At 41.0% G+C, this 24423-nt stretch overlaps 1 protein-coding gene across 4 annotated transcripts in view; it reads left to right on the forward strand.

The window, feature by feature from the left end:
- The window catches only part of niban1a (niban apoptosis regulator 1a), a 133352-nt gene that overhangs the window by 97650 nt on the left and 11279 nt on the right, over positions 1-24423 (forward strand). For all 4 annotated transcript variants that reach the window (XM_043699559.1, XM_043699560.1, XM_043699561.1 and 1 more), the window contains exons 7-12: positions 5075-5179; positions 10049-10211; positions 16578-16765; positions 18861-19022; positions 21291-21398; positions 24004-24111. In XM_043699559.1, coding sequence (XP_043555494.1) covers positions 5075-5179; positions 10049-10211; positions 16578-16765; positions 18861-19022; positions 21291-21398; positions 24004-24111 — 834 coding nt within the window. The remainder of the gene's footprint in view (positions 1-5074; positions 5180-10048; positions 10212-16577; positions 16766-18860; positions 19023-21290; positions 21399-24003; positions 24112-24423) is intronic.

The raw sequence follows: 24423 nt of genomic DNA on the forward strand, positions 1-24423 counted from the left end.
TTTGGACAAACACATGGATAGGAAAGGTTTAGAAGGATATGGGCCAAGTGCAGGGAAATGGGGTCAGCATTGATGGACATTTTGGTCGGAATGGATCAGTTGGTCCAAAAGGCCTGTCTTTGTGTTGTGGGACGCTATGCCTCTATATTGTTTAATAAATTAGTCCTTTCTGTGTGAATAAGTTAGTGCTGTTGTATCAGGCTGACTGGTAGCACTACCTCAAGAAAAGCTCTGGGTTGGCCCAGGGCTCTTCCGGCCTTCCTGTTCTCTGAAGGAGGCTGCAGTGACTGTAACAATGTAATCAGGAAACCGAAGGGCTGTCTCAATCAGAACTGAAACCTTTTTGGACTCAGAGAGAATAGATCACTATAGAGGACGGCATATTATTATGGAGAGCAAGAGTGATTGTCCTGAGCAAAGGTCGCTGCCAGATACTGGCTGAACTCTACAAGGTCCATCCCGGGGTTTCCAAAATGAAGATGTTGGCAAGGGGTTACGTCTGGTGTCCAGGACTGGATGCAGACAAAGCTGCATAGGTGGGGCCATGCCCAGAGTGCTCACAAGGACAAATATTTTTTTTAATTTCAAAAATATGCTTTATTCATAAAATTATTTGGATCTCTATACAATTCGTCATGCCATTCTTATGCACACATTACATTGCTTTACATACAGACATCGAAATTTATTTTTCATATATACAAGTCTGTGCATTTACTATCCAGCTCTTCTGCTGAGGCGTCAGCGGAGTCCAAATGACTGGGTGGGCCCCCTGTTCTTCTTAGGAGGGCAGATGTTACACGGTGGTCTTTCCCCACCACGCCTTGGCGGCAGCTGCCCCAAACTTCAGCGCATCCCTTAACACGTAGTCCTGGACCTTGGAATGTGCCAGTCCGCAACACTCAGTCGGGATCAACTCCTTCAGCTGGAAGATCAATAGGTTTCGGACAGACCAAAGGACAAAAATTACTGCTAGCAACTCCCCCACATTCGGTTACCTGGACTCTGTTAGAGGTCGACTATGCAGGTCCTTTCAAGGACTCAATGTTCTTAGTCATTGTGGACACCCACTCAAAGGAGTTGGATGTGCATAGAGTTCATTCGTCAAATGAAAGATGACGATAGAAAAACTGCGCACATCTTTTGCAATACATGGAATCCTGGAAGTATTGGTCACAAAAATACCCTCCAACGTTTACCAGCAGGGAATTTGAGTATTTCCTAAAGTTGAATTATATTCTTCATGTAAGGACTGCTCCAAACCAGCCATCATCCAATGGCCTGGCAGAAAGAGCAGTCCAAACTTTGAAGGCAAACTTGAGAAACAGCTGAGAGAAACTGACGATTGCAGATGCTGGAGATCAGAGTCAAAAAGTATGGTGCTGGAAAAGCAAAGCCAGTCAGGTGACATTCATGATGAAGAGCTTATGCTCGAAACATCAACTCTCCTGCTCTTCGGACATTGCCTGACCGGCTGTGTTTTTCCAGTACCACACTTGCACGTTAAAGAAACGGCCGACAGCTTCACTCAATAACAAACTGTCCCGGTTCCCATTTGATTATGAAATCACCCCTCATGCAACCACAGGGACAGGTCCAGCAGAGTAGCTGATGGGGAGCAGATTCTGCACCAGGTTAAATCTCATCTTCCCAGACCTGGGGTTTTGTGGCTGAAACAGCATCAGGAAAGCCAATGCCGGATACAAGACTCCGTTAAGTGAGAGAGACAGATAACTTCAGGGGACAAATGTTGGTCTAGGAACCATGGGAATGGCCTGCCTGGGTAAGACGCATGGACGACATGAGATCAGGTCCGGTGATGTATGAAGTTTGGGTAGCTGCGAGAGTCCTGAAGAAGCATGTGGACCATGTGAAAGCTGCAAACTTGCAAATGGTGGGGGAGAAAACATGCCCCGCTCCTCAACAGCCTTTCCTACTGTTCTGGAACCTGTAGGTTCTCCCTGTCAGTCAAGCATAGCAGATACCTAGGATTTTGAGATGGACACGGCAGATGCCATTACCTCTGCCACCTTAAGAAGATAAATTTCTTCCAAGACGCTCAGGTGCAAAAGGCGAGTTACTGTGCCTTACATTCCACCCATATCTGAGGCAGTGTCAGAGGAACCTGACCCTGTGCCAAAATACCCCATGGCCTTGGACTCAGAGGGGAAGGGATGTAGTGATTGTAATGAGATCATCCAAGTGGATCTCAGAGTATAAGTTTCCTGATTGGGGCTGCTAACTTGGTCCAATCAGGGAGCCCTAGCTGACAGAGATAAATAGGTGCTGAAAAATGTGTTGCTGGAAAAGTGCAGCAGGTCAGGCAGCGCTTATAGATGAAGGGCTTATGCCCGAAACGTTGATTCTCTTGCTCCTCTGATGCTGCCTGACCTGCTGCGCTTTTCCAGCAACACATTTTTCAGCTCTGATCTCCAACATCTGCAGTCCTCACTTTCTCCCAGAGATAAATGGGTGCATCAGACATCCTGTTCACTCTGAGAGTTGGCTCTGTGGATCAGTGTTGAGAATTTCCCATGTCCAAATAAATAATTGGTGATGGGATACTAGCTTCTGTGGAGTTATCGCAGAGGCAGATACCTATCTTGACTAAAAGGTGACTCCCTACTGGCATCACCAAAAAGATTGTTTCTGGCCCTGGCCCTGGCTCCACTTCCCAGTCTCTGCAGATGGTCAGCCGGCTCCTGCCGCAGACATCAGTAACACCCTCACACCCTGGTGACTCGTTCACTATCCACACTTAATAATGTAGCTGCTCCTCCAATCACTGGATGATTCTGTCCTACACTTGTTGTTAAATGGTGTTAACCTAGCTGGCAGAAGCTGCAAAACAGGATTACTTTTCATGACCAGCACCATGAACAATAAATGATAGACAGGATTCCGCAAACAATGGATCAGATTGAAGTTTTGCACCGTTATGAATGGTGGTGGACAATTAAACAATTTAGTGCATGAGTAGACTGTAAAATAGTTCCCATCCTTAATGATGGAAGAAAAAGCTGGACAAAAAGCTGACAAGCAGCAAGTAAAATACATGCCAGAAAGTGCCCAGCAATGAACATCTCCAACAAGAGAGAATCTAATGAATTGCCCCTTAATGGCAAGTCAATGGCATTACTATCACTGACTCCTCCACTGTCAACTTCCTAAGGCTTACCATTGATCAGAAACTAACTGGACTAGATGTTTAAATACTATAACTACAAGAACAGCTTAGAGGCTAGGAATCCTGCATGAGTAACCTCACCTCCTGACTCCGAAAAGTCTGTCCATCATCTACAAGGCTCAAGTCAGGAGTGCCCACTTGGTATGAGCGCTGCTCCAACAACACTTAGGAAGGTTGACACCATCTAAGATAAAGCCTGATTGGCAACACATCATCAAGCATTCCCTCCTTCCAACACTGAGGCTCCATAGCAGATGTGCATACCATCTACAAGGTGCACTGCAGAATTTCACTCAGGCTCCTTAGACTAGCATCTTCCAAAGTTACTAGGCGAAAGTGAGGACTGCAGATGCTGGAGATTAAAGTCGAGAGTGTGGTGCTGGAAAAGCACAGCAGGTCAGGTAGCATCCGAGGAGCAAGAGTGTAGACGTTTCAGGCAAAAGCCCTTCAGTTTTCTCTTCTACCCCCTCCAAAACATGCATGTGCACGTGTGCACGCTCATATGTATGTATATAGACACACACATTAAATTGATTATATACATGAGGTTAAGGCTGGATTTTCCTGTTTGATGATGAAAACTAAATTTTACCTGATGTGAACATATTAGTCTTAAAATCATTACCTTGTGAAAAACAGTGTATGGAACTGCATGGAAATTGTCAACACTCACCACATCTCTTCTTAAACCTCTTCTCTTTCTCTGTTCTCTTTTACCTTTCTCCCTTTTATCAAGTCATCTCCATTACGTCATCTAAAAGACCTTTAATAATGCATGCTAACAGGATATTAAGCTATGTGATCACATTTCTCCCTGACTGCCTGCATATATTCCAAGTAGAGTGTGATCAAGATGGGATCTGTGGCTGATTTGACCTCCTCCCTTATTAATGAAAGAGTTGGAATCTGAGGAACTTGATTTCAACCTGAGGGAAAAAAGGGGTTGATGTATCAGGATGGAATTTCAATTTTGATTTTGGGCAGAGTGGGTTTCGACATGTTTGGAGCAGTCAAGCAACAGGATTCTGAACACAAGGCTCAGTGGAATGGGGTAAAGAGAGCAACACAGATTGGCCAATCGGTTGATAAATAACTGTGTTGGCTTAAATTACACCATGCAATTACCAACTGTTCATTGATTTGGCTGGCAAGATCCAGGAGCTGATTAGAAAAAGGGACAATGCCTGAAGGATTTTACTAGAGGTTTGGAAGAAAATTCAGATTGAAGAGATGAAGATGATTCGGTGTAGTCATCCTATTGTGTAACCATTAAGAACAGTGTTGCCTTTGCAGCAGCAGAGTGGATTTGCTGAGATAAACCACACTCCATGTCCACATTTCTTTGCCAACAGTGTGATTAGTGGTGTTTCAGAATTGAATGTGGGGTGGGGAGGTGTGGTGACAAATTAAACTAAACTGCACGTTGATTTACTGTTTAGAAATATATACAATTTAGGGAGAATGATGTTTAAGCAAAATCCACCAGACAATCAGTTCTGAGCAAAGACCCAAAACGTTAACTTTGATTTCTCTTCACAAATGATGCCAGACCTGCTGAGCTTTGCTAGCAGCTTCTGTTTTTGTGCCCATCTACATGTTTGGAGCAGGGCAAGCATCAGGAGCCTGAATACAAGGTTCAATGGACTTGGGTAAATACAGCAATACAGATATGTTAGGTGGATTAATCAGTCATGCAACAGTGGACTCACTGCACCACCTGCTGGTTCCTGTATTCTGGGACTCCCTGTTTTGAGAAGCCTACAATTCAATGAAGCTTGATACCAAGTTTGCTGGCACAGTTTTCTAGACCCTGCCACTGGTTCATGTCTAGAATGGATAGCAAAAATGTCAATTCAATTAAAAATGTGTTTTTATTCCCCCTTTTAGATTTTAAGCAACTTGGTGATGGAAGAACTGTTACCTTCCCTGCAGAGTGACATCTTGCCAAAAATGAAAGGCAAGAAGAATGAAAAGCGAAAGGCGTGGTTCAATGTATGTAACTAGCTTATTGCTCCATTGCTAGACTCAATGCTTCTTAAATGTGCAATGATAATAACGTGGTGCAAACTTAGAATTAATGCCATCAAAATAGCAATCTTAAGCTCTGAAGTGACTATGCATTTTGCCATGGAGGGTGAGTTTTCAACAGTAAAACCCAATGCTAACTGCAGGGATGGGCAGGTGATACATAGGGTATGTCAGTCATTTAGACATGAGCCATCATGAAGCTGTGACTTGTTTGCATTAATTACTAAGCTGCAACCACTGTACCAGCACTCAGTTTCACACGCCAGCATTTCAGCTACCACATTGAACTCTCCTTTTACTGACAGCAGAATCATAAACCCTAAACAAAGAAACCGCTTGCATTTTACGGCACCTTTCTTAGCTTGAGGATATCTCCAAACATGCTACTGCTGATGAAATGGTCTTGAATTATAGTCACTATTGTAATGTCAGAGCCAATTTCCATACAGCAGTATCCCACAAATGACAACATAATAGTTAACTGATCATTTGTTTTTGTGATGTTGCTTGAGAGATAAATATTGGCTTAAATGATCCCTCCTCCTTCAAGGTAGTTCCATTTTTTTCATCCATCTGAGAGAGCAAATAGGACATGTGTTTAATATCTCACCTGATAGACTATCTCCAACAGTGCAGAGCTTCTTCAGTGCTTCCAGCAAAGGTTTTGTGCTCAGGTCATTGGATTGGGACTTGAACCTATAATCGTATGACTCAAGGATAAGAGTGTTATCAATTGAGCCACAGCAGAAAATAGGTTCAAGACTTTGATCCCTGGATTATAGAGCTGCATCTGACAGTGTAAATATAGGGAGCAGGAATTCAGAAACTGAATTTATGAATTTCAATCTAAATGATTGTCAATAAAAGAAGTGACCCATGAACTTCATGCACACTAGCATACAAACAACTAATCACGTCACACTTGATGCCACTGGAGAACTTTACCATTTGTCTTTCATCCTCTCTTGAATATCTGATCACCATTTTGTGACAGTTCAAGTCATGTAGGAAGCTGGTGGTTATTATTGCAGAATAGATTAAGACAGTCAATAGAATCCTCAGTAAACAGAGGGAATAGAGCTCTTCCCGAAAAAGGTTTATACAGGAATGCTTGGCCTCAAGTGGCAAGCTTCAACACACAATCCTGCTCCCATGCCCAAATATCTGTCCTTGGCCTGCTGCAATGTTCCAGTGAAACTCAACGCAAACTGGAGGAACAGCATCTCATCTTCCGACTAGGCACGTTACAGCCTGCCGGTCTCAACATTGAATTCAGCAACTTCAGATGATTATCCCATCTCGACCCCTCTGTTTTCATTCTGCTCCGTAATTTTATTTCATTTATTTTATTTATCTTTTTAAAATTTTTTTCACTGTGTTCTGTGCCTCTTATTTCTTGATTGTCTCTCTTTCTCTCGCTCCCCACTCTCTCATCACCTTTTTCCTCTCCTCTTCCCCCTTTGCTACCCTTCTCCCCTGTTTTCCATTTTACCTCTGCTTCACCCATTCCCCCACATATTTTGTCACATAGCACTGGCTTCAGTCTTGGTCATTCACAGCTCCTAATCTCCCTATAATCTCTCTATGCACTGTCATTATCACCTCTTTATTGCTACCTTTGCTTCTGGAGCCTTGACTCACCTTCTCTCAGCCTAGTATAAATTCCTCCCTAATTCCCCCCTTTTTTTTAGTTTTGACAAAGGGTCAGTTAGACTCGAAACGTCAACACTTTTCTCTCCTTACAGATGCTGCCAGACCTGCTGAGATTTTCCAGCGTTTTCTCTTTTGGTTTCAGATACCAGCATCCGCAGTAATTTGCTTTCATGGAAAATAAGGAAATGGAAGATTAACTGAATAGGTATTTTACAGATAATGCAAATAACATTTCAGAAGCAGCAATAGTCACTTAGACTTGAAACGTCAACACTTTTCTCTCCTTACAGATGCTGCCAGACCTGCTGAGATTTTCCAGCATTTTCTCTTTTGGTTTCATATACCAGCATCCGCAGTAATTTGCTTTCATGGAAAATAAGGAAATGGAAGATTAACTGAATAGGTATTTTACAGATGATGCAAATAACATTTCAGAAGCAGCAATAAAATGTGGGAGTAGACGGGAGGAAGGAACTCTTAGAAAAACACAGTCACTAGTCTAACCACAGCTGAAATGCTGTGAACAGTTTTGGTTCCCTTAAGGAAGGAAAGACATGCAAGCATTGGAGGCAGATTGGAGAAGGTTCACTAGACTGATCACAGACATCGAGGGATTGTCTTGTAAGGAAAGGTGAAGAAAGTTATGCCTGTACTTGAGTTTGGAAGGATGACAGGTGACATGGTTGAAACGTGAGATTTCTTATGGTGTTTGAAAGGGTATTTGTTGAGAGGTTGTGGTTCCCCTTATGAGGGAATTTAGAACCAAAGGGCGTAATCTCAGAGTAAGGGGTCACCCTTTTAAGGCAGTGGTAAGGAGGAATTTCTTCACTGAAGGTAGCCATGATGTGGAGGTGCCAGAGTTGGACTGTGGTGGACAAAGTTAAAAATCAGACAACACCAGGTTATAGTCCAACAGATTTATTTGGAAGTACTAGCTTTCTGAAAGAGCAGCATTCCGAAAGCTAGTGCTTCCAAATAAACCTGTTGGACTTGTAACCTGGTGTTGTCTGATTTTTAACTTACCCTGAAGATAGTAAATCTGTGGAATTCTTTCCCTCAGTGGTCTGTAAAGGCTAGGTTGTTACATATATTCAAGAAGAAACATTTTATCTAAATGATGAGAGATTGCAGAACTATGACATGCAGAGAGATCTGGGTGTCCTACAGATACAGCAAATGGACAGGAAGGCTAATAGAATATCATCATTTATCATGAGAGGAATTAAATACAAATGTAGAGAGGTTATGCTTCAGTTAGACGGGGCACTGGTGAGACCAAATCTGGAGTACAATGTGTACTGTTGGCACCTTATTGAGGGAAGGATGTCAGTCTGTTGGTTTACAAGTCTAATACCTGAAATCAGTGTATTGTCTTATGAGGAAAGGTTGAATTGGCAATGCTTGTATCTGCTGGGGTCTAGGAGAGTATGAGGTGACTTAATTAGAACATAAACATCCTGAGAAAACTTGACAGACAAGATATTTCCTGTTCTGGGAACATCCTCAAACTAGAGAGACATTGTTTAAAACTCAGTGGCTGCCATTTAAAACAGAAATGATGCAAATTATCTTCTCTGAGGGTTGTGATTCTTCACAATTCTTTTTCTGGAAAAATATTGGAAGGAGACTCCTTGAATATTTTTAAGGCAGATGTGAATGGATTCTTGCAAAACAAGGGGTGAAAAGTTATAAGGGGTAGGCAAGGTATTTAGTTTTGAGATTAAAATCAGACTAGTTATGATCTTATTGAATAGCGGTACAGGCTCAAGGGGCTGAATGGCTTACTCTTACTCCTTGTTGCTACGTTTGTAGGTTTGTAAGCAGGATGGTCATGACAAGAATGAGGATTTTAATTTCAGTATGTTGGGGGATTGAGAAACAGGTCTACAAGGACCGGTCCCTGCGACATAGTCAGCAAGGATGTAAGTGCTGAGTGATTGCAATTCAGTGTAGTGCAGGATACAGGTACCGCATTTGAATAAGATCATAGATTGATAGAGACATAGGACACAGAAGTTGGCCATTTATCCCATCTGTCTGCACCAGCTGGCCAGAAGCCATCCTAATTCCACTGTCCTAATCTAGGTCAGCAGCCTTGTGTACTATTGCACTAGAAGGACATACCAAGAACTTTTTGAATGTACTCCGACTCTCTGCTTTATCCATCCTTTTTAGGCAGTGAGGTTTAGAGTGATACAAATTCTCCTCAACTACCCTCTCATCCTTCCCCAGTTACTTTACATCTCTTCTGCCTGGTTATTGAGTGCTCTGCTAAGGGAAATTGTTTTCTTTTCTTATCTCTGTTAAGGAGCCTCAGTTTTATATAGCTTGATTAAATCTCCCCTCAACCCATTCTGTTCGACGGAAAGTAACACCAGGTTATCCAAACATTCCTCAGTTAAAATTTTCTTTTCATTCTTGTACATTCCTATAAATCTCCTGTGTACCATTTTTAGACTGACCATACCTTTCCTATAATGTAGTGACTAGACATGTGCATACGCTCTAGTTGTGTAGCTAGCAATATTTCATGTAGTTTTAGAGCAGCCTTCCTGCTGTCATATTCGATGTCTCAGCTGTTAAAGAAAGGTTTATAGACAGAAGATGATGATTGGTGTGATTTATTGTTTTTTATGTTCTTTTCTAATATGTTGTTGTGTTTGATTCTTTTATTTCTTTCAGTTTCCAGATTAATATAAGAACATAATAATAGGAGTATTCATCCAAACAAGCTTGATCTACCATTTGGTGAAATCATAGTTGATCTGTATCTTAACTCCATCCATCTGCCTTCTTTTCATCTCCTATTATGCCATTTTCCATCGCATCTATCAATCTCCATTTTAAAATTATTCATTGAACTAGCATTAAGTATTTACAGGAGAGATTTCCACATTTCTACCACTCTTAAAAACTCTTTGGAATGCCACTGTTACTAGCTTTCCAACATTTGAATAATTTTCAGATTTATTATTTATCAGTCCAAGTCCATCTGCCATAGTTCTGCCAAAAGAAAAGTTGTTTTCTTGTTTTGAGCTTGTTTTCTGCTCACAGATACTGCCAGACCTGCCGAGTTTCTCCAGCAATTTAAGTTGTTGTGTTGTTTGGTTTTTGTGGTTTTCAGATCTCCAGCATCTGCAGTTCTTTGTTTTATTTGAAAATTTTGATGGTGTTTTACAGATTGTGGAAGAAGCTTACAATTTAGTACAAAACCAGCTTGTGGATGGATTGCAGTCTCTACAAGATGAGTGCAGAAAATCTGTGAAGACCGTGGAGGGGATAATTCGTTCAGATATGGATCAGATCATTACTTCAAAGGAATTTGCTGCCCGGAAACTGAAAGGTGAATATAGTGACGTAGAACATAATATGTAGAGGGCTTCAAGTCGCTTATTATTACAGACTGTAAAATTTCTACAGATTATTCCATCTCCTCAAAGAAAACAACCAACTGAATATAAACCTGAAGAGAGAACTTTGTGAACTTCTCACAAATACCAAGCCATTTGCGCAGAATTCCAAAAATCCCAAAATATTAACCAAGTTGGATTTCATCTGTTACTAGCTGCATCTGTAGTTCATTGATCCATTGTTTTGACAACATTGAACCATCTTGATTACCAGAGCTTTTGACCAATCTGAGTTTAGCTAACTTCAATTGAGAATGAAGTGTTTTGATATCAGCACCAAACACAGAGGGTAGAATCTTATAGAAGTCTGAGCGATGCGGACTACAATAAGATTTATGGCAGAATCGGGTGAGAAGTCTGATGATGTTGGGTGTATCCCACTCCATCATTTGAACAGTGGTGTGGTGAGTTTCACACTAGGCAGTGGCAAGTTGCAAATTAAGGGAGGATTACTGCTTGTTAAGTGCCTTGTCAATGCCCAACTTGCCTCATTAATATTCAACTCCCTTTCTTGCCAAAAGCATCAAACAAGCTAAATGTCAACATGGAAATCAGAATGGGTGTCTGGCGGAGTCAGCCCACTGCTTGCTCTGAAAGACTGCCATGTTGGACACTGGGCACCAACATCTCCGAGCGTGCTCGGAAGTGCAGCCCTTGTCTCTGGGCATGGGCATTCAATATGCGCCAACCTCTCACAATCCACATGGCACAATCACTTGCAGGTTGCTTCTGCACTTTAATGCTGCACTCAGGCTGCATCAGCAACTATTACTGTAATGCTGCTGCAAGGACACTGTCAGCATTTAGACTGGACCAGGCTGCATCCCCAGGCTCTTTGTTTGCTGTCAGAGCACTCGCTAAATCTGAGCCTATCTGGATGCTCACAGCACTTCTGCCTTGCATTGCCTTTTTGTACTTTGCCCCCTGAGCCAGAGATACCAGGCTATTATTAATACTGTCTTGCCACGCCATTTAGTGCAGATACAAGTGAAGGCATTGTGGAGAGCAGTTCTCTGTCAGTGAAGGGAAATAGTCTTTGGTCAGGGTTTGGTGTAGAATAAATCAATGGCAGCATCTGGTATCAGCCCAGGGGCTTGACACAATCAGTCAGTCACTCAGGACCATTACTGTTCACATAAGGGGTAAGGAGACACATTTTGGGCAGCCCACCGTGTGTCTTGAGTTGTTCTGCCCTATTAGGGCCAGTTTTCCTCCTGGAATGAGATAAAGGCTGGTATCATGGATACAAAGTGGGTGGCACAGCTGTTACTTTTGTTGCAGATGGGTAGATGCCCTGGGTGAGTGATTAGGCAGCAGGTGCAATGCAGCATTAGTGGTGGTCAGAGAGTTTGGGGTGTGAGACAATGAATGAGGGACAATGTTGCAGGTATTAATGAGAGTGGTAGAACATGAACCTCGGTGGAAGGTGGGTAAAGTAACAGAGGTCAAGTGAGAGGTCTTGGAGAGAAGATGGTAGCACTTAGACTAGCCAAGTAGAAATCATTGATCTTCTTAGAGCTGCATGTTTCTCCAGCGAGCTGAGATGACTTTAACTGGGTGGTAACTTTGGACCAGGCTGATATGGTGCAGTGTTGTGAACTGTCATGGGAAAAGAGGAAGTCCCCCAACTTTGCACCACCCTGTCCAGCAGGACCTCTGTAAAGCATTGATTTCCCCATAGCTGCCATATCCAAGGTAAATGTCAGGACCTGTACAGGGCACCTCTGGTCCGAGAGTGCTTGTCTTTGAAAAAGGAGGCTCTTGCAAGGGATGCTGGTGAATCCTGGGATATCTACTGAGTGGTGAATTGACCTGGGTGGAGTCAGAATCGAACATGAGACATGCTATGGGGTGGGGTAGGTAGTTAATGAGGTGCATTCTGTAAGATATGGTTCATTAGGCCTCAGGGTGGGAACCATTCCAAACATTTCAGTGCAACCTGGACATAACAAAAAAAAAACACATCTCAGTCCAGAAATGCTTTTGCTTCCTATCAAAATAATTTTCCATGGGTCCTCCCCATTTAATCCATTAATTTCTTCTCATTTGGGTTAGCTTTTCATGACAATAGTTGGTATTGAAATCCATCTGCCATAGTTTTGTCACTCAGTTGGTTAATGTCCATTTGCAATTTATTGTCACTGTCTACCTCAGTAATATTTGTCGCATTGGGAAACATGGATTTATGGCTCTTTATGGTACCATCTTGGTTATCAGTAAAAATAATAAATTGTTGAGGGCCAATCTCAGAACATATACTGACTAGACAGATATTTAGGCTCTGGAGCCTGCTATTAATAATTCCAGTGTGGCAAACAGAACAGGCACATACTTAATCATCTCCATTGTCACTGTAAGTGTTGTTCTGTATTTGACTAACACATATGGGTCTTATGTAGCAAGATGAATTGATCTGTGTCAAACTTTACCTCCACCTGCGACAGAATACATCTGCACTGTTTCCAACTTGAGCCAAAAGATAATGGATATAATCAAGGCTAACTCATGAAAGTTTCTATGTCCCTTTTCTTCCCAAGGTGGGAATGAAACTGAGTCAGTTGATCAGTGTTCAACGTTATTTTGAACATATGTTGAGGATCTGAGCAGGGCATTAATAGTTCACCTACCAGATATCTTCAGAAAAAATAAAATGATACTGGCATTCATGATTGAGAATCAATGGGGAGAGATTTCCAACGAGCATTTTTTTCCAGTTATGCATGGAAACCTTGGTATAAGTCCTGAAAATGTGTAGCCCTTAATCTTGGCTTTCCAGGGATCCGTAGCCTTTCCAGCAAACTTTTAACAAATGTGTGGAAGAGCTTTCAGATGAACAAAGAACTTAGAGTCTTTTACTAATGTTGGTAATCTAAATGAAATTTGAAATATTGCTCTAACAGTGAACTCTTTAACTGAGTTTTTTTAAGCATATTTATGCTCCTCAGTTTAACTCTGCCACTTCTTTCATGGTGATAGCTTTCATAATTTTACCATTTAAAATGCACACTCTGAGAGCAATAAAGCTTCCAAATATCACAGTTATAAGATCAACACGGTCACTAATGCTGCCCATTTGTTTTGGAAAACTGTACGTAATTTATGAACAAATTACAAAACAATTCACACCTGAATAAAAATATCACACCTCTCATTGAGTATTGCATACTTGGATACCTATGTCCAAATGCAATCCTGACAAAAAAGATATTTTATACATTTAAATTTACCAATCTGAATGGGGTGTTCATTAAATATTTATAAACTTACACTTATAACAGTCAAACATTAAAATTAAAACTTTACCAAGAAATTATCACAAGTGAATGATAATGGGAAACTTTAGGCCTAATTTTAAAGCCATTTAGACTTTTTCAATCTATGATATCCTTTGGCCTTAGAGATACTTTGGCATGAAAGTGATTGTAATAGTCATCTATTATCCCACAAATTGGTATTATTCTGCTACACTCCAAATAAAGGAACTTATCATTTTCACTGCATGGCTGATGAGCATTGCCTAAAGGATGGCTTTTTGTTGTTCTGTATTAAACATGCACAGAGCAGTTCTGGAAAATAATAATGTTTTCTTTTGCAATGGAGTAAACAGAACAGCTTGATTCAGTATATCCTCAATAACAGAACTTATTGTGTTAATATTTATGAAGCAACATTTTCCAGATTTTACACAAACAGATTTGATTACATCAAGATATATCCTATTTGCATGGATCTTTGCCTGTGGCTAGTGATCATTCTTATTGTGTATTTTGCACAATGAATTTTTGGTGGACTGTTCTACCATAGAGTTCACCACATCCCGCCCTGTTACCTAACCTCAATCTATACACCTGTGTATAATCCCACTTTCTAGAATTACATCTGCCAGTACAACAGGCTACATTACTTTATTTCAAACTGTGAGTCCAAATACTCATCCTGTCCACCCAATGACTAACCAATGCTCAGATTTGCAGCAACTGCACCCAGACATATCCCAAAGTACCTTCCCTGCCTATAGATGATAATTTCTTACTGCTTTCTTGCATGGACAGATCTAGAAAGAGAGAATTACATTACAGGACTAAACTGCAACATTTTCTGAGAACCACCATATAAAAACTTCATCTGGAACCAGGGCACCCATCTCTTTCAATTCTCTTGTGACAGTACTATTTAAAACAATTGGTTTACCTCAAATGTTTGCATTCTTTTGAATACAGCAAAAATCTTACTTAACAGAATGCACAAAGGTATTTTCAAACACATTATGAATATGTGTATATTATATGCTAAGAGTGCATACATGTTGACTTAAATCGTATTTTATACCTTTCAAATAGACATTTTCTCTTTCTTTTTGACTTGTTTTCATCTTGCTCTTTTTATTAGACTTTGGACAGAAGGGAAAGATTTTTCACCTTGGGGTTTGAACTTGTAAGAATGGACGCCTGTATAGTTCCAGTTAGATTTTGATTTGGACTCTGCACACTTCAGGATATTATCAATCAAGTACTTAGCAGGAGACATTTGGATCCTAATAGTATATAAAAAAGAGAGAATCTCATCCTTTGCTGAGGATCCAATTGGTGAGGGTCCTGATCATGAGAGTTCTGGTGGCCAGGATACTGCTGGATATTGGTAGGGATACTTGAAATGAATACACTAACAATCTAATTCCCAGCTGTTAGTTGTATTCATTTGCTCTTTGGTCCAACAGCAGTTCAATGCACTGAAACCTCCTCCTGCAGTTTGTAAGTGGACTCTGATGTCCGTAGTTCTCTCTTCTGACGCTGCCTAAGCTTTTATCATTCTATTCTTCTTTGATTGAACTCTACACCTTTCACATTCCATTACCGTGCTATGTGACTATGTTCTTCTTTTGCAAAGAGACAAATCCTGAAAGAACATCATGAAACAGTAATTACATCTGATTGAGGGTTAAATGAGACTCGTGACCATAATGGTGTACAGATATTTTACTGTTTATCTGACGATTTAGCATTTAAAGGAAAAAACAGTGAACGCATGTGATTGTTAGTCTGTTCTCAATGCAGCAAGTGTCACAGGAACTGATGTTTCAGCGCGGTGCCCCATCGTTTGGTGAAGCATAAGTTTATGGTCATGCTTATGTAATTTGGAGGAAGTGCAAAACAGAGGCAAGCTGTTTGTGAGTAGAAATGAAAGGTTGAGCAATTCTTCATTGTTCCCCATTTATCAACTGTAGAATGGCACCAACTGATACCTCAGAGCAAGACACTATTTTAATTTGTTCTGGGATGTGGGTGTTGCTGGTTGGGCCAGTATCTATACTCACCTCAAATTGACCTGGAGTAGGTGGTGGTGAGCTGTCTTCTTGAACTCCTGCAGCCATTGGTGTGTAAGATCCACATTGCAGTTCGGAAGGAAGTTTCATGATTTTGATCTTGTAGCCATAAAGGAACAGCAAAACGGTTTCAAGTCAAGGTGGCTTGGGGAACCTGCAGATGGTGGTGTTTCCACGTATCTGTTTTCATTACTTCCTAGGTGATAGCAATGGCAAGTTTGAGATGTGCTGTCAGACAAGTCTTGGGGAGTTGCTGCAGTGTATATTGTAGATGGTACGCATTACTGCCACTGAGTGTCACAGGCTGAGAGAGTGAGTGTTTAAGGTAGTGGATCAAGTGTCAAACAGGCAGGTTACTTTGGCCTGGATGGTGTCATACTTCCAGTATGTTGTTGGAGTTGTTTCTTTCCAGGCAAATGAAGAGTCTTTCAGTCTTCATACTACAGTCAGGATGTTGTCAGCGTGCATAGCCTTTGCTGTGTCTTGTTAGTTCCCCTGTTTCTTGACACTATGTGAAATTAATCAGCTTGGCAAAGAATGGTTTCTGCGATGGAAGGGATTTCAGGAGGGGATAGGGATGGATCATCCATCCCAACACTCTGACAAAAGATTTTTGCAAATCCTTCAACTTTGCCTTTTGCATTGATATCTCCACCATGATTAAGAATGGAGACACTTGTGGCATCAAGTCCTGTCATAAGTTGTTTAATTGCCCAGCACCACCACTGTCTGGACATGGCAGGACCACAGAGCTTTTGTACAACTGCCTGATTTGCTAGACCAAATCTGACAGAAGTTAAGAGTCAACTAAATTGTTGAGTCCTGGAGTCACATATAGACTGACTAAAGCCATTTCTTTTAACTTTATCAGGCAATAAATGATTTTGAGAGGTAGTTTGAAATACAGAAGGAAATAAAGTTAGGAAAGGACAAAATTAAAAATTTAGCCACTAAATTTGATAAACCTTTCTTTCAGCAATAGTGGCAGAAGAAGCTGAGAAGTGCTGCCTTGAGAATATTCAGCCCTACCTGGCTTCTATATTGGATGAATTAATGGGACTGATCAGTTCAGGATTCACCGAAGTCCGTTCTCTCTTTGAAACTGAAGTGAATGAGTTAAGTGCAAAATGTCAGAGTGCTGGTGATGCTGAAAAGCTGAAAGAGGTAATGATGATGTTTTACCATGATCTAATTCTCCCATTCCCAAATGTCCATGAAAGGAACTTGTAGCTCCACAATGCCAGTTGTTTGACATCCTTCCCCCGCCGCTCCCAAATATTTTTAAAATGATAGGACTAGATTCACCCTCCAGTGTTCAGTTATATATAGAAGAAATTTGTATCTGGCAAATTCAATAGTCATGGAGTAACCATGGAGCGCAGAACTCAGTGGGTTGTGATGTGAGCATTGATGCTGCCGAAGATCAGCAGAATGCATTGGAACCATCCTGAGTTGATTTCCTCATGCCTAAAAGATATTTCTAGCTGTCAGCATACAAGATATTTTTGTGCAGTATTTTCCAAAAACTGCTTTCTGCAAATTTGAGCAATTAAACCCTATGATAAAAGACAGGCTGGACTTTGAACTAGATCATACATTTGGAATTGGACTTTCCACACAGAAGTACATTCAGGTGGCTGTATTCCAACATACAAAGTTAACTGGTCTTCAACACAAAATTGGCCATTTTGTTCAATCGGATCTAAATGATAGCTGATGAAGCTGTCCAGCTGTTCTACTGCGGGGGGTGGGGAGATGTCTTTCAGAAACTGAAGTTCATTTGTATTATTGGGGCCAGAGTAGAGAGAGTTACACTTTACCTTCAACAAACCATTTAGTTTCAAGAGAGATCCACTGATATTTTTTGCAGCAGGTTTGTGCCCTCAATCTAATGAGTTACAAAGGCCAGTTTGTTAGAACCTTAATTGCCATCAAGAAGATAAGACTTTTAGTCTAAGCCTAGAAAAGACAATGTTTGAACTCAAGGCAGCGTGGGATTACAAGAGTGAACTTTAACCACAAGGGCAGCACGGTGGCACAGTGGTTAACACTGCTGCCTCACAGTGCCAGCCTCGGGCAACTGTCTGTGTAGAGTTTGCATATTCTCCCTGTATCTGCATGGGTTTTCTCCGGGTGCTCCGGTTCCCTCCCACCGGAAAAATATGCAGGTCAGGTGAATTGGCCATGCTAAATTGCCCATAATGTTAATTGCATCATTCAGAGGGAAATGCGCCAGTGCGTTACTGTTCGGAGGGTCGGTGCAGACTTGTTGGGCTGAAGGGCCTGTTCCCACACTGTAGGGAATTTAATCAAGGAGATAGGTAGATTAATGTTAGGGTGGATTGTTAGTATTTTTAAAGTTTCAAATCTGACCCCAATCCAACTCCAACCTATCCTCCTCTAGTTTTCTTGCAGGTGAAAAGGGAAGGCAAACAATGACTCCACCTAGAAGGTGGGTTGACCAATTAAATGTTATAACGAGGCAGTGTACCATATATTTACCCTTTCTTCAAGACTTGGATCTGTTTAGGTGGGATTCCTGTGCATCAGAAACAATGGATAAAAGGATGTGAGGAAAGCTTTGTGGACAAGATCAAGCACCTTCACAGTCCTGTGTATAGACCAAGAGGAGTGAGAGTATTTCCCCATAGCCCATGAAACATACCTCTTTCCATTCTCCAATCTCAATTCTGTCACACACACACACACACACACACCTCAAACATCAGCTCATCCATGGCCCCATCGCACCCGACCGCAGGATTATTGCTGGCTTCTGACCTGCAGCCTCCTCAGGAATGTATCCCCTGTCCCCACCTGCACCCCGCTCCAAAGCCAGTCAAGCCTTTTTACTCAAGCTGGCAGCTGGTTAGCGGCACTGTTTGAGAAAAGCATGTCCACAGAGTCAAATTGTTCTGTGAAGGCCTGCAGTATTGTGAGTTATAAGCTGGGATAGAGAAAGTTCACTTACTCCAAGGATAATTACCCACAACCCAAGTCACTCCTTCCTCTTGGATAGAAAAATAATAATGATGGGGGTGTATAGGAAAGGTTACAAAATATGTATTATTTAATTTGAAGGGAACTTGCAAATTAGCAAAATTTAAATTGCTTATCTGTCCATTAGAAATAAAGTCAGGATTGAAACAACAACCAAACAACTTTCTTCTGTTTTATCCTTAACATCAGTAACCTCAACTTTTGGAAAATATTTCTTGTTTAATTACTAATTTCTCATTTTGATTTTTTTTTTGCTTAGCTCTTGAATCAACTGATGAATCTTCCTTTTAATGCTGCGAAGATGCAGCCTTGTTATAATAAAGTAAGCCCTCTTCAAGACCAGCTTCAGGAATTGAAGAACCGGTTCAAGTTCACCAATACACAATGGCTTATTCAAACAACTCAAAACTCCATGCAAGAAGTAGGTACAACACTGTAGGCTGCTCACTGGCACATCATCACAGTCACTGGCCCGAATGCTAAGATGCCCACTATCACATGCTTAGATGGGGCTAATGGTATCAGATGTCTGCAACAGACATCAGGACTGTGCATGCACTGCTGGTGTCCCTTCCTTTATTTCCTGGTAATTAGTTTTGAAAAGCAATGACGAAGACCCTGTGTTGACCACTTCCTCTCATGTTCACTTTTAGGCTTCCTGTGCTAATTCACTGAGGTGCAGGGATGTGGATGAAAGTAGCTGCTGAGATGGAAGGGATACCTTGATAAGGAGTGATTGTCCATAACTTCCAAACTGTCCTCAAGCATGATGTAACTCGGCCCCAACAGACTTGGGGAGAATATGCCATTGACACCACCAGGCTGGGGCCTGGGGATCATGGATGCTCTGACTGAAGAAGTTGAGCTTCCCCTTCTTGGCAGTGTCTGCAGATAAGGTCTATCTTGTCCACTACTCCTTCGCCATGCTCACTTGGCACTCTCAAGTCTCTTTATGTCCAGGAGTGGGAATCCTGCAGCAGGGCTGTCACTGTGCCTGTTTCCCACCTCTCCTCAACCCATTAGACTCTTTGTTCTTCACTGTATTCCCCCCCCCCAACCAGCGATGTGCCACATGGATCGGTGCTGGTCCACTGTTTTTCATCATTTATATAAATAATTTGGGTGTGAACACGGGAGGTGTAATTAAAATTGGAGGTGTAGTGGACAGCGAAGAAGGTTACCTCAAAGTATAACAGGATCTTGATCAGTTGGGCCAGTGGGCTGAGGAATGGTAGATTGAGTTTAATTTAGATAAATGTGTAGTGCTGCATTTTGGAAAAGCAAATCAGAGCAGGACTTCACACTTAATGGTAAGGTCCTGGGGAATGTTGCTGAACAAAGAGATCTTCAAGTGCAGGTTCATAGTTCTTTGAAAGTAAAGTCGCAGATAGGCTAGTGAAGAAGGCATTTGGTATACTTTATTGGTCATAATATTGAGTACAGGAGTTGGGAGGTCATGTTACGACTGTACAGGACATTGGTTCAACCTCTTTTGGAATATTGCATGCAACTCTGGTCTCCTTCCTATCGGAAAGATGTTGTGAAACTTGAAAGGGTTCAGAAAAGATTTACAAGGACGTTGCCAGGATTGGAGGATTTGAGTTATAGGGAGAGGCTGAATAGGCTGGGGCTGTTTTCCCTGGAGTGTTGGAGGCTGAGGGGTGACCTTTATAGAGGTTTATAAAATGATGAGGGGCATGGATAGGATAAATAGACAAGGTCCTGTCCCTGGAGTGGAGGAATCCAGTAGTAGCGACCATAAGTTTAGGATGAGAGGGGAAAGATATAAAAGGGACCTAAGGGGCAACATTTTCAGGCAGAAGGTGGTGCGTGTATGGAATGAGCTGCCAGAGGAAGTGGTGGAGGCTGGTAAAATTACAGAATTTAAAAGGCGTCTGGATGGGTACATGAACAGAAAGGGTTTAGAGGGATATGGGCCAAATGCTGGCAAATGGGACTAGATTAGGTTAGGATATCTGGTTGCCATTAATAAGTTGGACCGAAGGGTCTGTTTCTGTGCTGTACATCTCTATGACTCTATAACCAGTGGCCTCACCACCACCCACCCCTGACCTGCCTCCTTGTCCAGACCTAAAATGGCCACTAGTGCATGCACAGACAGACAGACAGAGTTGGTAAATGAACCTTTTGGAAATGTTAGTAATTATTCCCAAGTAGTTTGATGTTTATTGTGTGACATATCACTCAGCCAGAGATCAAATGGTTCTCTAGACACCAGGTGCTACAGGGAGACAAATATATGGCTTGGATGTATGGCACTCCGTGACTCATGGAGGAGTACTTGATGGCAATGGGATCTGCCCACTTTTACTTGCCAGAGTCTGCCTTTCTGACTGCACCATCCCCCTCCAACCTAATTAGCCAGTCGTTGGGGCCACATTGTCACTGTGGATTGCACTACACCTGGAACTGCATCCTCAAAGTTGACTAGTTGGGGCAGTAAGAATGCTTACCCACTGGCTGCTTGGTTGGTCCAGAAACAAATCATTTTCCTTAATTAGCCACGGACAGCACTACGCCTCCAAGGTCCTGCCATCGGCTGAAGTGGGTCAGCTCCCGCTTCCATCCTTGTGCCCGGATTTCAAAGTGGTTGGCAGAACTCAGCCCATTTAACCTTTGGTTCCTAATTGACAGTTAATGAGTTAAAGCTACCATTTATTATCCTCAGCTAATGGACAATGCAGTCTACACATTTGAACAACTGTTGTCTGACTTGATAAAGAGTGATCCATCAAAAATAACATCGATTGAAAAAATTAAACAACGGGTGTTAAAGGTAAGGAACTTGCAAAACATTATACATTACACTAAAGATATTTGTTGATATTTTTCTAATCAACCTTTTCAGACATGTTATTTTACACATCTGGAGCAGTTGAGACGAATCCTAATCTCTGGCTCAGATGTAGGAATACTATCGCTGTGCTATAACAGTCCTTGCAAATTAAATCTGACTTACACACTGGACTTAAGTAAAGTCATTTTGTAAAGTACTATCCACTGATATGGTCTATTTTGACACTTGTTAGGCAGAGTAGGGGTAAAGATAACTCTATTTGATCAGTGACTTAACAAGTGGTGTTTTCCACAGGTCTGTAATGAGGCTTCATTGGATATAACAATAACTCCAATGAGGGATTCACGTTATACATCCAGATGCATATGACATTACTTAGGAGGCACATCAATTTGTGTAGATGGAACTTACAGATGAGCAGAGTTAGATTGAGTGAGTGGAAAAGTCAATGACAGGTGAATTTTAATGTGAAAAAAATATGAGCTTATTTGGTTTGGATGTCAGAAAGTCAAATGGAATCTGACAGAACCAATGCTGGAAGTAGTGTTGGACAAAAAGGACATAACCATCCATGTGTGCAAATTGCCAAAAGTAATCAAAACTGATAAGAAAATGTTGCCTTTATCTCAGAAGCTGAGATTACAAAGGTGATGTAGTTATCTCTTGAGTTGCAAAGCAGATTGATGAGACGATGTAGAACATGGTTTGAGCATTGATTCTCAGGAAAAATATATTTTCCTTGTAAAAGATACAGATTCACCAGAATGGTCCCAAAGCTAAATCATTAAGACAGATTGCACTTTTTTTTTGCCCTTTAGTTTAGAAGGTTGAAGGGGATATCAAATTGAAGTATTTAAAATAATGGATTGATTTGTTAGGTTAGATGCAGGAAAACTCTCTGAAATTAGGGTGGAATCTGAAACCAGGGTACATAATATAATATTAAAGCTAGATCATTTGAGGATTGAAATCAACAAACATCTTTTCACACAGAAGTTCGTGTACATCTGAATACGTTCCCCCAGAGCCCTGTAGATGCTGAGTGAATGAAAATGTTTATGGACTGATTATAGTAGATTTATCTACTATTATCAGTGTTATTACACCAAGGAACATGCACATTATCAATGTTATCTTTTATAAATATAATTACAAGTATATACAAATAACAATTAAATATAATATTTTAATGAAATATATCAGGTCATTAAAGGTAAACTGTAATACAAAGAAAAAGTTTGATAACTTTCAATAATCTGCTCAATATTATGTGCATACTCGTGCACATGTGCATTCAGAAATAATTGACTTTGTTAAAAGTCAATTATTTAATGAATGCACTTTAATAAACCAATCATTGTGACAATACTATTTTACAGTGAACACATAAATAAAGCGTAAACCTAAGTAAATCTTTCCTTTTCATAGTCAATAGTGACTTTGTAGAGGTTTATAAAATCATGAGGGGCACAGATTGGTTAAAAAAGACAGGGTCTTTTCCCTGGGCCGGGGGAGTCCAAAACTAGAGGCCATAGTTTTAGGATGAGTGGGGAAAGATTTATAAGGAGCCTAAGGGGCATTTTCTTCATGCAGAAGGTGGTGCATGTATGGAATGAGCTGCCAGAGGAAGTGGTCCAGGTGGGTGCAATTACAACATCTGGATAGGTATATGAGTAGGATGGGCTGAGAGGGATATGGGCCAAATGCTGGGACTAGATTAATTTAGGATATCTGGACAGCATGGACGAGGGTCTGTTGGACTGAAGGGTCTGTTTCCGTGCTGTACAACTCTGTGACTCCAATCATTTTAATGTTGTGTTCATGTGCACGGTGCTTTGGTGAAAATGGCCATTGATGACAGAAAACCAATTCTATTATCCAGGGATATGGAGCATTGCAGGATAAATAAGGTTCAAGTAAAGAACTGTCATGATAGAATTGACACAGGCTTGTTTGGTTAAATGGCATTGCTCTGTTCCCATGTTCTTTTATTAAAAGGCACCTTGATTTGCTGAGTAACCTCTGGTTGAAGCCATTACTGCATATAGGCAGACAGAGCTTTACTAAGTGGACATGTATGATGTCAAGCATAAAGCACATCAGCGAACCAGGCATCCAAGATAACGAGGGAGAGAGTCAGATGCCAGTTCATTTTAATACTAGAGGGATCTGATTTTTGGACTTTATTGAAACCTTTTCTTTTTCTAATCATTGGTTCTTAGGCACTCCTGGGCTTTCTGCCAGTTATTCTATTAATATTTTTGTCCCTTGCACTATTGTTGGCATCAGTGGGTTTTACTGGGAATCCTTTTATCTGATGTGACTGGAAATAAAGGGAAAATCCATGGAGAGGAGCCAGGCAGGTCATTTAGGCAATCTGTGCCTTTCCAATAATAACTCCTTATGCAGATATGCAGTTCGGTATAAGAATTATTATATTCACTGTTGAAATGAAATGAGTTACTTTTAACATATAGCGCAAGTTAAATCTAAACATTGAAACAAATATCATGGCTTTGGTTTCTTTCATTTTGCATTGTTTAAAGATAGAACAACAATTTCAAATGAATGTTTTCTCTCCTAGCAATTTGACCATGACAGCAGCACTGTAAGGAAGAAACTGTTCCAAGAAGCCCTGGTCCAAATTGCATTGCCAACACTACAGAAAGCATTGGCACCAAATTACAAGCGTGTAAGTGATGCATTACTTGAGATTGCAATTGTATTATGACTGTATTATAGACACTACAATCAAGTGCTATGACATGAAAATGCTCATTTTGAGAGACTGCACTCCCAGTGCCAAGATTCCCACATTGGGAGGAAGAGTGAAGAATTAGACACAGAGCTTGGTGCACTCAATAAGCAGTCCTATTGAATTCTTGCAGTAGGAAATTCTGCCAAGCAAAGTTGATACGTGAATCAAAGGCTTATGGAATTAAGTGAACTCTGAGGGAAATGTATCTTTTTGTATCACAGCATTCTTCATTTTACTAAAACATCG

This window comes from Chiloscyllium plagiosum, chromosome 11 (genome assembly GCF_004010195.1).
Source record: "Chiloscyllium plagiosum isolate BGI_BamShark_2017 chromosome 11, ASM401019v2, whole genome shotgun sequence".
NCBI classification, from domain to species: domain Eukaryota; kingdom Metazoa; phylum Chordata; class Chondrichthyes; order Orectolobiformes; family Hemiscylliidae; genus Chiloscyllium; species Chiloscyllium plagiosum.